General features: G+C 43.3%; 1 protein-coding gene across 1 annotated transcript in view; it reads left to right on the top strand.

The window, feature by feature from the left end:
* Positions 1-6922: 6922 nt before the first annotated feature.
* The window catches only part of b3gat2 (beta-1,3-glucuronyltransferase 2 (glucuronosyltransferase S)), a 48974-nt gene continuing 39446 nt past the window's right edge, over positions 6923-16450 (top strand). The window contains exon 1 of the mRNA XM_086121629.1: positions 6923-7845. Coding sequence (XP_085977755.1) covers positions 7318-7845 — 528 coding nt within the window. The 5' untranslated portion in view covers positions 6923-7317. The remainder of the gene's footprint in view (positions 7846-16450) is intronic.

The raw sequence follows: 16450 nt of genomic DNA, 5'->3' as shown, positions 1-16450 counted from the left end.
CACAACATATACACAGTAATTCACTGTAGTATATTATTGTGAATATGTGTTTTCATTAATTATGTTTTATTGTATACGAATAAGAATTCATGTTATTGGTATTAGTGTCGTTAGCACATCGACCTCACAGTGCAGAGGTACCGGGTTTGATTCTGGCTCCGGCCTCCCTATGTGGAGTTTGCATGTTCTCCCCGTGCCTGTGTGGATTTTCTCCGGGTACTCCGGTTTCCTCCCACATTCCAAAAACATGCATGGCATTCTGATTGAACACTCTAAATTGTCCCCAGGTGTGAGTGTGAGTGCGGATGGTTGTTTGTCTATGCGAGCCCTGTGATTGGCTGGAAACCGGTTCAGGGTGTCCCTCGCCTGTGCTCAAAGACGGCTGGGATAGGCTCCAGCACCCCCAGCGACCCATGTGAGGGTAACGCGGATTGTAAAATGGATGGATGGATGGGTTTTTTATAAAGCGTTAGTGATCTTTGAAGGTGCATTTGGAGATGTTCTTCAGTGATGAAATCATAGTTTACCGTATTTATCTCCATCCATCCATTTTCCAAACTGCATGAGTTGAATTATCCTCAAATCACTCCGAATAAGGTGTTCAAAATTATTATGTTTCGAAAATATGTTTTTAAAAAATGTAATATGTTGTTAAAATCTCTGAGAGCAACAATAAAGGGCCCCATTCTTGTTCGGGTTGTAGCTATTCACTTTTTGGAAAAACCAAAATGAACGGCGCAACTAAAAATGGAGCAGCAGAATTAAACTCCTTAACCTCGATAATGACAATGTCATCAAACAGCGGTCGATTCTCCCTCACCCAAGCAAAGAAAGTGCTGGAAAGAAATGTATTCCGTTACTAATGGTGTTGACAAATGTGGTTTGACTGGATTGCCATTTTACAGCACAATCAAATTGTCCCACGGAATTGCATTAGACTGCCAGTTATCATATAATTGCATTTTCATGTGCACATCAGGTCAGGGTGCTCCACTTAGCTGTATTTTTCGTTGCAGTTTAAACCCCATATGTTTTATACTCTCCTGCGTTCTTTCTTCTTGTGCTTGTTACCTTCATTCATTAGTTTCTTGTATCCTCGCCCCTCACTGACATGTTCCTGCAGGCGACAGTTGCACTCACACTTTCATATTTCCCTTCCTCTTTAAACTATGTCAGCTGTATTTGAAGGATGACAGTGAGTAATTCACAGCTGCTGTGCCTCCATCGATGAGCCCACAAACATGCTCTCATCTCTAACATTGTTATTTTGTCCACACATTTGTTTTAATGTATTTTATGTTAAATGAAGCTGGTTGGTATTGGATATGCTGTGCAAACATAATTTGCCAGATGATTTAAAAAAAAAAAAAAAAAAAGCCATTTTGTTCAGATTCAGAAAACGTTATTTATTCCATAATTATAATTTTTTAAAACAGTCTTCGGTGTAGGAGCTGAAATTCAATTTAAGTTCAGAGGGAGAGATACTGCCGCTCGTTCCTACCGACTGCTGTCAGGCTGGCGAATAAACACACGTGAAGACCTGGACTCACCCCATCCATACATTGTAAATAGCACAGCCACCTTATGCAGCATATATGTAATTGCATATATGCTTATATCTATATTTTATATTTTATATTGCATTCTGCACTGTGTACAGTTCATTTTCTGAAACATTTATTTTGTCCATGCAATACTTTGTTTTTTCTTTTCCACCCCACCCGTCCCCACTTTCAATTTTGCTGCTGTAGATCGCAAATTTCTCCACTGTGGGACAAATAAAGGGGGTCTTATCTTATCTTATCTTATCTTATCTTATCTTATCTTATATTCCTCCTACAAGTACCTAGGTGTTCTTCAACAATAAGCTAGACTTGTCTAACAATACGGACTCTTCCTGCTCAGAAAACTGAGGTCTTTTGGAGTGCAGGGGTCACTCCTTAAGACCTTCTATGACTCTGTGGTGACCTCAGCCATTCATTATGGCATAGTCTGCTGGTCAGGCAGCATCTCAGCCCGGGACAGAGAGAGACTGAACCAACTGGTCAGGAGGGCTAGCTCTGTCCTGGGCTGCTCCCTGGACACTCTGGAGGAGGTGGGCAACAGGAGGATGCTAGCCAAGCTAAAGGCTGTGATGGACAGAACCTCCCACTCCCTCCAGGCCACCCTGACAGCACTGGGCAGCTCCTTCAGCCAGAGACTGATACACAGGCGCTGCAAGAAGGCTCGGTATCGCCGCTCGTTCCTGCCGACTGCTGTCAGGCTATTGAATAGACGGACCTGAAAACCTGGACTCACCCCCACTCACCCATTTTTAATATGCTTATATCTATATTTTATCATTTCTATTTACTTATATACTTTTTGTTCTTCTGCTTCTGCCTTTCATAATTCTGCTGCTGTAAATTGGGAATTTCTCCATTGTGAGACAAATAAAGGTTTTCTTATCTTATCCGCCTGCAACGGACAGTTAGGACTGCGGAAAAAAATAATTGGCACTGCCCTACTCACTCTTGAGGACTTGCACACCGCATGAACCAAGACGGAAAATCCTACTGGATCTCCCACACCCTGCCCATCACCTTTTCCAGCTACTCCCCTCAGGCAAGCGCTACCGATCCATGCGCACCAAATCCAGCAGACACTTAAACAGCTTCTTCCCTCTAGCCATGAACTCCCAAAACAGTAAACCAAATCTACCTTTATAGTGGCTCTTTGCAATTTTGCACACCCCTGTGGAACAGCATTACCGCAATAATCATTGTAGCTCCAGCTCTGTACTTACTTGAACCATTGTCACTGATCTATATTCCACAGCACCAGACACTTTAAAGCGGTCAAGACATCTGCACAATTGCACACTTGTTGTTCTCCAAATACTGCTACTGGTCACTTTAAAATGGTGCAATGATTTTCTGCACCAACTGCACAACTGTTATCGTATTGTATTCTACCACTGATCACTTTAGCTCTGCTTGATACTTTGCACATTGTCTCACAGCTGTCATCGGGTGGTACCATCGCACAATGGTACCCTTAGATTACGGAATGTCCTTCCATACGTATTTGTCATGTCCTTGTTTATGATGATGCGAGTGATAATGCGAGGGAAACAAAATGAAAGGCAAGATGTGGCCACAAAACCTTAAACTAGCAACATGACAGGTCTTTATGACATTTTCTTAAAACGGTCAGAATCCAAAGCTCTGCCTTCACATGGAGCACTTTACTCAGTGTAAATAGACGGTGAATACATCATTTTTTAAGGGACTCTGGTTAATTATGTATTCTGCTCATCAAGGTATAACCTCTCCAAGTTGGTTTCCCTGTCAAACGCATTCACATATGCTTACACATCAATTAATCGCTGTGACAGAACATTCAAACACAATGTATTTAACACACCTTCCTGTGGAGGAAGTGTTTCATGGGTTAACCGCGGAGAATAAAGCTATTTTAAATCAAAGTGCTGCTATTTCCAAGTACTGTATGCTTGATGATTTTGATTTCTGAACTGCACATTGTGCGAACAGATGGAGGAACACGCCACCAAGGTTGATCAAGCTTAACAATTTAGGATTGGAATGGAGCCTATTAAACCATTTGCTGTCATCCCATCAGGCCCAGGAGTGATTTATCCCCGGACGAACTCGTTAAATGGGTTTCATCCAAATCACTAAGCATAGGATTGATTTTAGTCTCCAAAAGCTACTTTGTCTGAGGACAGTGTAACATCCAATAATATGCGGAGTAAAATTTTCGAATTTTGTTTGCCTGCAGTGAGTCTGGTGTGGACCAGACAAATGGTCCACAGATGGACCACTGGATATGATAGACAAAAACATCTATCATAAGATATAATTGTGTTTTGCTCATACTGTTCTATTATTTTCGATTTGAGGGAATCCTTTAGTTTCTTTTCCTCCCCTTATTCAGGCTTACGCAGAGCAGGGACGGGACACAGCTGAAAAATATAATGAAAAAATGTTTGTTTCGTTTTTTGCTGGGCTGTACAGATTTTGTATCCATACGTGCTAAATTGCTATGCTCAGTACCTCCCACTCCACAAAACAAAATAAATAAATACCTTCGGGACATGCGGAGAAGCCTCACTGGCATACCCCCTCGTCTTTGATGGAAGGGCTGGAGAGGGAAAGAATGTTCAAAGGGCCCTAATCAGCACAACGCGGGCTTCAGATGGAACAGATGAATAGATCTTCAAACCTCCATTTCTGAGCATGACAATTTCCCAATCGCAAGGCACACATACACAAACAACCATTCACTCTCACGCTCACACCTACGGACAATTTAGAATACAGTAAATATTCTCTAGTACGGACTCGTGTTTGCGCTGTCCAATTTGTCCTGATAACAGAAATTCCTCATTTGGGAAATGAGCATGGTACATGTCCTTTATGAACCTGCAAGTATGTTGACAAAATGCACGTGTAACAACACAATCAATAGAATACAAAAATATACTGTCCAAAAACTGTTTATATAACAAAAACTGCAATACAGGTGTATCCCAAAAAAATCACAAGAGTAAAATACGTACAGTATTTTAATGTTTATTTTTTTCTGTCTTGGGAAAAAGTGTATTTTGGATTGTTTTGTTGGATGCATTCTTTGGTTTATGACAATGTTTGCCTGCGTGTCATACAGTTTTCTTGCTCGTTGCAAGTAACTGTCCCGTTGATCACCGATGTCTGGTAATTCTTGTGCATACTGAAGGATTTTTGTTGCCATTTGCATTGTTTCCTTGCTGGATGGTGGCTTGTCATCAGGAGTTGAATCGATGCCTTGTTTTTTAAAGTTTCGTAGATTTGCGTCTTTCCGACTCCAAGTGTCTGCTGGATCTTTTTAACTTTGTGTCCAGCCTCGCTCAAACGGATGCATTTCACTCGCTCCGCTCCAGTCGTTACAGTTCTTCTACGTTTCGATGCGATGATCTACACGAAATAAGTGAATAAAGTTAAAATCTTTCGCAATTACAGTAAAACGCACGCCAATAAAAATTCGCTTACACGTCTTCGTTTTGAATCTGATGAATGAAAACAGCGAAGCGAACACGTTTCTTCGGTCATGTCGAGTGGGTGCTGCTTTTAAGCTAGTGCCGCGTTCTCCAGGACGTAAGTGAATAAAGTTAAAATCATTCACAATTACAGTAAAATGCACGGCAATAAAAACTCACTTACACGTCGTCGTTTAGAATCTGATGATCGAAAAACGCGAAGTGAAAACTTGTTTCAGCGTTGTGTCTTTTCCGTCGCATCGGGTGGGCGTTGCGTGTATTTAAGCTCCCGCGGCATTACACCTCCATCCGGGTTACGGGTAGTGGAATTTCCGCTTACGCAAGTTCCGGTAACACGTAATATCGTGGTCAAAATGTTAATGCATTGGTTTTTATTCCGGGTGAAGGATATTCCTTTCCATAGAATTACGGGGATGGGAATATTTACTGTATTCCACAATTTAAGAGTGTTTCATTAACCTGCCATGCATGTTTTTGAAATGTGGGAGGAAACCGGAGTACCGGGAAAAACCCCACACAGGCAAGGGAAGCCAGAATTGAACCATACACCTCTGCATCGTGAGGTGAATGTGGTAAGCGGTCGACGACCTTGCCACCAGAATATGTACAACAAAGTCAATACAATACATCTTAAAAATAATATTTTATTGGCAATTAATATTGTGAGATCTTAATGCACCAGTGCATCGACAGGTACGGTGGTCACATCATATGTGACGATATGCAAGTAGTTAGCTGGCCATATATATATATATATATATATATATATATATATATATATATATATATATATATATATATATATATAAATACACACACACACACACACTCTCTCTCTTTTCTTTTTTTTTCTTTTTTTTTATCCACTCGAAGTATTGGACTGAATGTCCCGCTTTTCCCAAACAGATCACACTGGAATAGTCCTAGATTGATCCTGTGGAGCATGGGTCACCATTTTAAAGCTGAGAGCTACTTATCGGCTGCTGAATAGTGCAACTACCAGTTTGTTACACACTTTTGCAAGAACATATTTGCTCAAATTACGGTTAATGATATGTTGTGTTATGTTATTAGTCTGTGAAAAAAAGAATTGGATAACTCGGCTAATTCAACCACAAAAATTGGTCGACACGAAATTTGTTCCTCTACAAAGGAGTTATGATTACCCAAATAATCAGTGGGATAATCAATAGGATAAAAAATTCTCCAAAGATTCATGAGTGACAGCACATTTATTTATATGAAGACACTCATCATGTTGAAGATTTTAGTTAGGAAACTTGTAAATACCAATATGCAACACATTATCTCTGCCAGTTCCGAGAAAATCACAATGCCACATCACTCGTAAGCTACTCTTGGAATAGACTCTCGGGCTTCTCATGTGATTCTCAGGGCCTACCTGGTACCCACGGGCACCATGTTGGAGAACCCCTTTGAGTGATTCACTTAATGATTAAGTCTAAATTAATCTGGCTCTTGCTAGGTTAGACACTTGTATAATTGGAGCAAATAATAAGGTAAAACGTCATTTATCATAACTTAATGCCATTTAAGCAGGTTGCCGGTGTTTTTTAAAGAGTTTTATACAATCGTTGTGCGTTAGAATAACGACCGGAAGTTAGCCCAGCCCCCCTAGCCCAAATGCGCAAATTGTGCGTGCATACATTCTCATGTATGTGAACACTTTGACAAATGTTCGACCATGCAAATGTTGACTGTTTGGTGACGAGGTGTGGCTCTGCATTTATTTTATTTTATGTTTGTATTTCTAAATGAGCTGGAGGAACGGGCGCTCTCTCTCTCTCTCTCTCTCTCTTTCTTTCTGTGTCCACCCCGGGTCTCCCTGTGTGTGCCGCCTCCCACCTCTTCCACTGCACCTGCTCCTCCCCATCCTGCCTTATTATCCTCATGTTCTCTCCAAGTGATGCTTCTCAGCTGCTGGAGCGAGTGGCGGAGAACCCCACTCGTAGGACCGATCTCTTGGGATTATTTTCGCCCCGTTAGAGTCACAATATTGACGGACGAAGGATTCTAGACATGTGGACTTCTCCCGAGAGTCAGTTTGAAGTGGACAGGAACACACTGTGACAGGGGAGGATAGTGACTTCTGGGAAACAGGACCGCCCGGAGCGTGGAAATCAGCCGGCGTTGGTGGCACAGAAAGAACGAGTAACAACATGATTTTTGACTACGGTAATTGAAAAAAAGAGAGAGACATAGAGGGTCGGCAGATTGCGATGAAGTAACTTGAAGAGTGCAAGCTCGATAACTTCGCCATGAAATCAGTGTTCTTCAGCCGATTCTTCATCCTGCTGCCTTGGGTCCTTATAGTCATCATCATGATCGATATAGACAGCAAAAGAACGATCTGGACTCCGATCGGTGTTCCGCGCAGCAGGGCGCAGCATGCGGCCCGAAAAGCGGGGCTCGGTGGCCCGAAGAACCAATCTGCCCTGCCGGTCATCTACGCCATAACTCCCACTTACACGCGACCCGTGCAGAAAGCCGAGCTGACACGACTGGCGCACGCTTTCCGCCAGGTCCCCCAGTTCCACTGGATCGTGGTGGAGGACTCCACAGTGCGCACGGATCTGGTGAGCCGCTTCTTGGCTCGGTGCGGTGTGCCTTACACGCACTTGCACGTCTTCACACCGCGCAGGTTCAAGCGCGCCGGGATGCCCCGTGCCACCGAGCAGAGAAATTTGGCCCTGAGCTGGCTCAGGCAACACCGGACACGCCGGGACGCCGGGGTGGTCTTCTTTGCGGACGATGACAACACTTACAGCCTGGAGCTGTTTCAAGAGGTAACCCTTTTCACATTTTCATCACAGATCGTCCTTTATTGGACTTGAACAGACTTGACCAGTGGTGTATAAAGCATGGTAATTCAGTTTCTGTGAAATAACCTACTCGACATATTTCTACATGATCGGTTTCAACAGTCGAACATGACAAATGAGAGAATTTATACCTTGACTGTATCATTCAAAAAAACGAATTCCAAAAATAAATACAGATGGGTGGCTACTATATGGGATATTCCTCGGAACTTTATAATAACAATAATTCATACTGTCCGAATTAACCAAGCCCGACCCGATGGTCCAGAAAATTGATGGATGGATACTCTGTTGTATGTTTGCGCTGACTCGTCCTCCTGCATTTAAATCACTACAATTTTATTATAATCAGTTTACTACCTACTTTGCCACCCAATGACCTGTGAACATGCTAATACAGGGGTGTCAAACATACGGCCAGCGGGCCGGAACCGGCCCACAAGGAGGTTTGATCAGGCCTGCAGGATAATTTAAAAGTGAAAAAAATGCATAAAAGACACGGAATGAATATTTTAATAAGGTGCAATTCATGGAATACCCGCTAGGTGACACACTGTTTTGATCAGAGAAGAAGACAACAGCAGCCTCAGTCTGTCACTGAGACAGACGCAACACAGCAGACGCTATCAAGGACGTGAATACGTTATTTACACATATTAACATTTAGTTTGTAATGTGTAGGCAGGGATTACATTTAGATTTTATATGCTTGTGTAAATGGTTTAAAAATTCCTTTCTTTATAAATCTCATTTAATCTTAAAAGTGCATTACTATATTTTTCAATACCAATCACTTGTTAAGGTTTTGTGCCTTCGTACAGTCAGTGGGATCAGTTGCAATGCATATATGTGAATGATAAAAGTAAATTGCACATTTGTCGAAGGAAATCTTAGGTGCTTCATGAAATGTTTTGTAAAAGATATGTTCATTAAATTTCAACATTTTCCTAGTCTTCTTGTGCTTTTTTAGACCAAAACAAAGGAAAGACATATTATTTTGGTTATTTACAGCAAAGTATGGTATCATTTTTAATGTTCCGGCCCACTTGACATCTACCAAGTCCGTATGTGGCCCACAATGTGAAATGAGTTTGACACCACTGTGCTAATATATCCTATAGTTATATGAATAACGCCAGCACACCTCATTTGTTTTGTGTGCAGTTTGTATGTTGCGCGGGTGGGCTCATACTGTGTGTGTGAGTGTGAGTGACAAGCCTTGTTTGTGTTGATGTGACCCGCAATTGCTGGCAACCAGATGTGAAAACCTATGATACACAGTTAAATGTGAGAGGCACGGGCTCATCTGTGACCTCGATGGGGACAAGCAATATAAAAAAACAAATATGGATGGTTGGATTTGGATCGTTTTTAATTGGCAGTATAGTTAAATCAACTTAATTAGCAGATCTGCTCACGTAGTGTACATATTAATGTCACATACATGTGCCAGTACAGGGAAGCAAACAAACATGTCTGACTATATCCATCCGTCGGACCCTCAAGCTGCTCTGGTTGCTCCAATAACCCGACGGGAGTCCTTCCAACTATTTACAGACTGTTCATATGCTTTTTTTTTTTTTTTTTTTTTGCTAATAGCCATCATTTTGTTTTCGTGGCGCAGATCATTGATGGAGAAAGCAAATCAGAGACGAAGGGAGATTTTACGCATGTGCACGGAGTTAAATCACAGCACCACCTGGCCTGCATACGCCATAAAATTCCACACACTCTTGCATCACCGTATGCATGCATATTTTCTCTGGTAAACGCTCATTTTAATGTGAAATAAAAAGTGGAGTGGACTTCTTTGTGCTGATCCTTGGCGCAAAAAAGTTTGGAGATCACTGCACTATGTCGTGTCTCCTGAGCCAAGTTGAGGAGCGCCCAAGTGTCATTCCACCCATCACTGCATACCAATAACATTATCATGAAGTACGGTTTTTAAACACAAAGCTTTCTTTCAAATGTAATGCTGCTGGAATCTAACAGATGATTTGCATGTTCTCCTTGTGCCTGTGTGGGTTTTCTCTGGGTACTGCGATTTCCTCCCACATTCCAAAACCATGCATGGCAGGTTAATGAAACACTCTTAAGTTGTCCCTAGGTGTGAGTGTGAGTGCGGATGGTTGTTCATCTTTGTGTGCCCTGCGATTGGCTGAAGACCAGTTGAGGGTATCTCCCACCTACTGCCTGAAGACAGCTGGGATAGGCTCCAGCACACCTGCGACACTTGTGAGGATAAGCGGGTCAGAAAATGGATGGATGGATGTTCTTGGCCATGGGGCAATTAATGTCAAAATTCAGAGGCTGCAATGAACCTGGACTGGACAGCAGGGCTGTAGTACTTGAGTCTGGATTCGACACGTGTTTTTGTTGTCTCGGACTTGGTATTTGAATTGGACTTGTCTTGGACTCAACCAGTGGACTCGACTCAATCAAGGCCAACTATGTTTTAATTTCTGAAAATAAACGTCCTCCTTCAAAAGAAATTTGAAGTAAAGTTTTTCAGATTATGGAACTAGCCATCTGATGGGTTTATGTGACTGCACGGGAGTCAGAGACAGCAAACCCTGCTGCAGTGTTCCGTCCATCGTATTTCATTCGCTATTTCAACGCTGTTTTGTAGCCACCTCTTACTGCTCAGTGCGGTTTGCTGCTCCTCGGTTCCCCATCTTCTCCTCGTCTCTCCACCAATAATACAGCAATATTGTTTTTGCAATTGTTTTTGTTGTCGATCTGCACACACGGTTAATAAAGCAAAGGATTCCATGCCATCTCAGAAGGGACTTGAGCGTAATGAAATGTCTTTAATTTTGTGGTCGAGAAAATGGTAGTTTTATGTCGTAAGGTTTACACTTGATCTCATCTGGATTTGGACTCGGACCTTGTGGTGACAGACTTGACTTGAACTCGATAAAGATGGACTTGAGTACAGCCCTGCTGGACAGAGAGCTGATTGAACAAGAAGGCAAACCAACATACACAAAGGAAATCACCTAATAAACAGCTTCAAGTATCTTCTTCCTTTTTTTCCATGACTTTTGTGGCTCTGTTTTGACACTGGATGCCCTTCCTGACACAACCGTCCCGTTTTGTGAAAAGCACTGCTCATCAGAATCAGAATCAGAATCAGAATCATCTTTATTGGCCAAGTATGTAGAACACACAAGGAATTTGTCTCCGGTATAACATGCTGCATTAGTATCATCGTAAACAACAAATCATTGAACCATTTTAGAGTAACCAGTAGCAGTATTTGTAGTACAAGAAGAGTGACTACGTCAGTGACTGTTTAAGGAGTTAATGGCTAGAGGGAAGAAGCTGTTTAAGTGTCTACTGGATTTGGTGCGCATGGATCTGTAGCGTCTGCCTGAGGGGAGTAGCTGGAAAAGGTGGTGGGCAGGGTGCGGGGGATCCAGGAGGATTTTCCGTGCCCTTGTCTTGATTCTTGCAGTGTGCAAGTCCTCAAGAGTGGGTAGGGCGGTGCCAACGCTTTTTTCCGCCGTCCTAACTGTCCGTTGAAGTCGGATTTTGTCCTTTTTTGTGGCGGCCCCAAACCAAACCGTGATGGAAGAACACAGGATTGATTCGATGACTGCCGTGTAGAACTGTCGTAGCACCTCCTGTGGCAGGCCATGCTTCCTCAGCAGCCTCAGGAAATACATCCTCTGCTGGGCCCTTTTCAGGATGGAGATGGTGTTGACTTCCCACTTCATGTCCTGGGAGACTGTGATTCCCAGGAACTTGAAGGTCTCGACGGTTGACACAGGGCAGTTGGATAGTGTGAGGGGCAACTGTGGAGAAGAATGTTTCCTGAAGTCCACGATCATCTCTACAGTCTTGAGCGTGTTCAGCCCGAGGTTGTGTCGGCTGCACCAGAGCTCCAGCTGCTCCACTTGTTGGCGGTACGCAGACTCGTCGCCGTCTTTGATGAGACCGATGACCGTGGTGTCGTCTGCGAACTTTATGAGTTTGACAGCTGGATCTGTTGAGGTGCAATCGTTTGTGTAGAGGGAGAAGAGCAGTGGAGAGAGGACACATCCCTGTGGGGCTCCAGTGCTGGTGGTGCGTATTGATGATGTTGTTGCTCCCAGTCTCACCTGTTGTGTCCGTCCCGTCAGGAAGCTGAGGATCCACTGGCAGATCGTAGGGGACACACCGAGGTGGAGAAGTTTGGGGGTGAGGAGTTCCGGGATGATGGTGTTGAACGCAGAGCTGAAATCCACAAACAGAATCCTTGCGTAGGTCCCTGTGCTGTCGAGGTGCTCGAGGATGTAGTGCAGACCTATGTTGACTGCGTCTTCCACAGACCTGTTTGCCCGGTAGACAAACTGGAGAGGGTGCAGCAGGGGTCCGGTGACGTTCTTTAGGTGGTTCAGCACAAGGCGTTCAAAGGACTTCATGACCACAGACGTCAGGGCGACAGGCCTATAGTCGTTCAGTTCCGATGTTGCCGATTTCTTGGGAACTGGGATGATGGTAGACTGTTTGAAGCAGGATGGGACCTCACACAGCTCCAGAGATCTGTTGAAGATTTGTGTGAAGACCGGAGCCAGCTGGTCAGCGCAGACTTTCAGGCAGGGGTAGGACACTTTGTCGGGCCCCGCAGCTTTCTTGATCTTCTGCTGCTTGAAGAGCCGTCTCACATCCTGTTCGTGGATCTGTAGTGGAGAAAAAGAGGGTGGGGGCGTAGGTAGAGTGGTTTCTGGTAGAGGTGGGTGTGTGTGGGAAATGGGGGTGTCCTTTTCAAATCGGCAGAAAAACATGTTTAGTTCATTAGCAAGACCCTTATTGTTCACTGTTTGGGGGAGTGGCATTCTATAGTTAGTGATTGCTTTCAGGCCATTCCATACAGATGCAGAGTCGTTAGCAGAGAACTGGTTTTTCAGCCTCTCTGCATAGCTTCTCTTAGCGATGTTAATTTCCTTTGTCAATTGGTTTCGGCGTGTTTGTACAGTGCCCGATCTCCACTTCTAAATGTGGCCTCTTTCTCTTTCCTGAGTTGCCTGAGTTTGGGAGTAAACCATGGCTTGTTATTGTTGAAGGAGCGGAAGGACTTCGTTGGTACACACATGTCCTCACAGAAACTGATGTATGATGTTACAGTGTCTGTGTATTCATCCAGTGTGCCCGTTGAAGTTTCAAAGACGCCCCAATCAGTGCAGTCTAAGCATTCTTGTAGAGCTAGCTTTGCTTCATCTGTCCATTTTTTCACAGTCTTAACAACCGGTTTAGCACATTTGAGTCTGTATGTAGGTATTAAGTGGATTAAATTGTGGTCAGAAAGACCCAATGCTGCACGGGCGACCGATCGGTATGAATTTTTGATTGTTGTATAGCAGTGGTCTAGAATGTTGCCTTCTCTGGTGAAACAGTCGATGTGCTGCTTATATCTGGGAAGTTCACGGTTAAGATGTGCTCTATTAAAATCGCCCAAAATTATCAGGGGTGACTCTGGGTATTTTAGTTCGAGTTTGTTTACTTGTTCGGCTAGCGTTTGTATCGCCGTGTTAGCGTTAGCTTGTGGCGCAATGTAAACACCGACTAGTAAAAAGGAGGTGAACTCACGTGGCGAGTAGAATGGCTTGCAGTTTAAAGACAGCGACTCCAGGTCCGGGCTGCAGTGTGCGTCGAGCTTCGTGACATCAGTGCACCATTCTTTGTTGATATAGAAGCAAATCCCGCCACCTTTCGATTTCCCTGATAGCTCCGTGTCGCGGTCGGCTCGGAGAAGGCGGAAGCCGGGTAGATGTAGCGCGGAATCCGGGTGGCGGTCACTGAGCCAGGTTTCAGTGAAGCAGAGCGCAGCAGAACGTGCAAAGGTTTTGTTGGTCTTTGTGAGGAGAAGAAGTCCAAATACTCATCCCGAGTTATGCGGTGGTGAGGTATTTGCCATGCAGCAACTACGAGTTAACGGCATGCAAATGTATAACGTGTTCCCATCGCAACTGTGCCTCAACTCTGCTCAAATATAGAATCCACATCAGCAAGAAAGAAAAGCCGAGCCTACTGAAGAGTAAATCACGCATACAGAGCTGCAAGTGGGCTTAAGCATGTGCATTTAAGTCGTAGAAACCATTTAGGGTTCAAGGTTTTTGTTGGTGCTAGAAATCCTCAAAAAGGAGAGCTGTATGAATTCAATTACTCTTTGTCAAATCGTTACGTCGACCACAATAAACGTTTATGCTCTACCATGTACCACCGCTTTGAATTAGCCTCTTTTAGATGCTTAAGGCTCATTTCCAGATATAGTCTAAGCTTTGCCATTGGTGTTACGGACAGATGCCCTTCCTCACTCCAACTCTCCCTATTTGGACGGTCTTAGGAGTGACAGTAAATTGGGCTAAGCTTGGTTACCCCGCTACGTCGTGCTTTGGTTATTGCGGCTTAAGTCTATCGACGAGGTTTTCATATGTCACCATAATGTCACCTCTTGCGGGTTTATCTTGCCTTTTTTTTTGCTTTAGATGCAAAATAGTTTATTTATGAACTTTTATTGATGAGATTCATGCTGTCAATAGATTTACAGATACTGTGCGTGTATTCTTGTCACATCTGACCAATGAAATTACTAAACACATGGTAATTTCCCAATGAAACTGTCCCAATTCGCCCTCATACTGAATATTCAGATCAGGTATTTGCATATTCCAGTAGGAGGCTTGGATGACAACATCTTTTCCCAGAACCGACTTACAAGACTAAATATTGCTGAAGTTTGCCAGTGGATAGTCCTGACAGCTTTGACTAGTGTCAAAAAAAATCCAGCGTCGTTTTCCAAACAAGCTTTGAATATCTGAAGGGCTCCGTGATGAAGCAGCTTGGTTTTCGACACCCAAGAAGAGGGTTTTGATGTTTTTAGTAAACAGGAGGACTAAGATGACTACATACTCTATTTATTGTTTTAATTGTTGAGATGTGTTGAGCCTCTTAACATGTCATCATCAGCAGCTCTCTCGCTCCCTCTTTCTCTCTCTCACTGATAACTGCGCATTCATACTTTAGTATGTTTGCACGTTCCCTGATGAGGCGAAACCTTGCACCTCCAGGTTTCTACGTCTTTAGAAGGAAATTCACAGGTCATGGATCATGTCACCTGCTAAAACTGAGGGACCACCGTAATACAAAAATCAGTTTAAATGAGAATACAAATTCCTTATTCACTTTGTGTCATGCATGATTGGCTCTCCCTGCAGCTGCACACCTGTTGGTCGTTATCTAATTATTGCTTTAAAAGGACTCCCGGCACAACCACTCAGTGTCGGGTCATTGTTTGCTACTTTGCTGCTGTCAGGTTTGTTTCAGTCATGTTTCGGTCACTGTTATGTTTTAGCTTCAGTCATGATTTTTGTTTGATACTTTGGACTTTGTTTGTTTTGGATTTAGTTTTCATAATGTTTTAATACAATTTGTCAAGTACACCGTGCTCCTCCCTCTTGCCTGCTTTTTGTGGTCCACCACCACCTCGCAACGTGACTTTGTTGGTTAAGTGTATTGTATGTATAAGAAAGAAAAGAATATATATAAGAGTATAGAAGGCATCTTTAGTTTTTCAAAAAGTAATTAAGTCTAACAAAAGCATGTGATCCCAAATAAATATGAAGAGACTGGATAGGACTCTACCACCAAATCATCAGATACCGTATTATTTCAAGGCTAGTGACATAGGCATGATGGAATACAACAACAAGAGTAATGAAGCAGTTTAGTTATCGCATCAACACTCTGAAGATAAAGGACATGATTGTACCTGTGCCAGGATGTAACTGCAGGGACAAGTCATTTGAAGGAATTCCCAAAATGGGACAAATTCAAAGGAATACGGGGAGAAGGACTTTTTCTGTTGATAGTCGCCCTGATTTCCCCCGGGAGGCTGAAAGCGTGTTCCACCTGGGATGCCTTTATGAAACCCAGGTATAATGCTCGTAAATCTGCACGGCTGCGTAGCATTAAATGATATGGATATGCATCTCAGAGAAAACGAGAGCTGTGTGAATGCTGCGCCGAAGATGAAAAGAGCACACAGTCTTGCTGCTTGCACTTTGGTTGTTCTTCCCAGTTCACTCGAATCAGACCCACATACCTGCAGGGAATTTAGAGTCAAGATTGTGTTTAGATCATCTGCAGCAGCTTACGAGTGTCAAAGGGTGGCATTGATCTTGAAAGATCACAAGATGACAACCGCATGCTGGTTTCATGCATCCATCTGCTCACCTTGTGCAGAGTGGAAGTGGGACTGGCAAGAATCCCTACTGGGTGGATATGCTCTGGACAGATCGCCAGCCAGTCACATGGCTGCCAGATGAAGTCAGTCATTCACCATCATAGCCACGTTTCGCCCTCTTCATTTAACCTAAAGACATGTTTTTTGGAAGCCCCCACGTGCAACCTATGCACTGAGAGGTCAGAGTCATGATTAAGACTTTCTTGCTTTACACTTCTTTCACTAGCCTTCTTAGTTCAAGAGCCATCATCTTGATTTATAAACAGCTATAAAAATACTACATAGACAAATGAGAACAAAGTCTCCAATGTAAGGCATTACAGCGTTTGTAGCTAATGCTAA

The sequence above is a fragment of the Hippocampus guttulatus genome, chromosome 10, assembly GCF_054856545.1.
Source record: "Hippocampus guttulatus isolate MCC_2025c chromosome 10, RoL_Hgut_1.0, whole genome shotgun sequence".
Taxonomy (NCBI): Eukaryota; Metazoa; Chordata; class Actinopteri; order Syngnathiformes; family Syngnathidae; genus Hippocampus; species Hippocampus guttulatus.
This window is presented reverse-complemented; position numbering and strand designations above follow the sequence as displayed.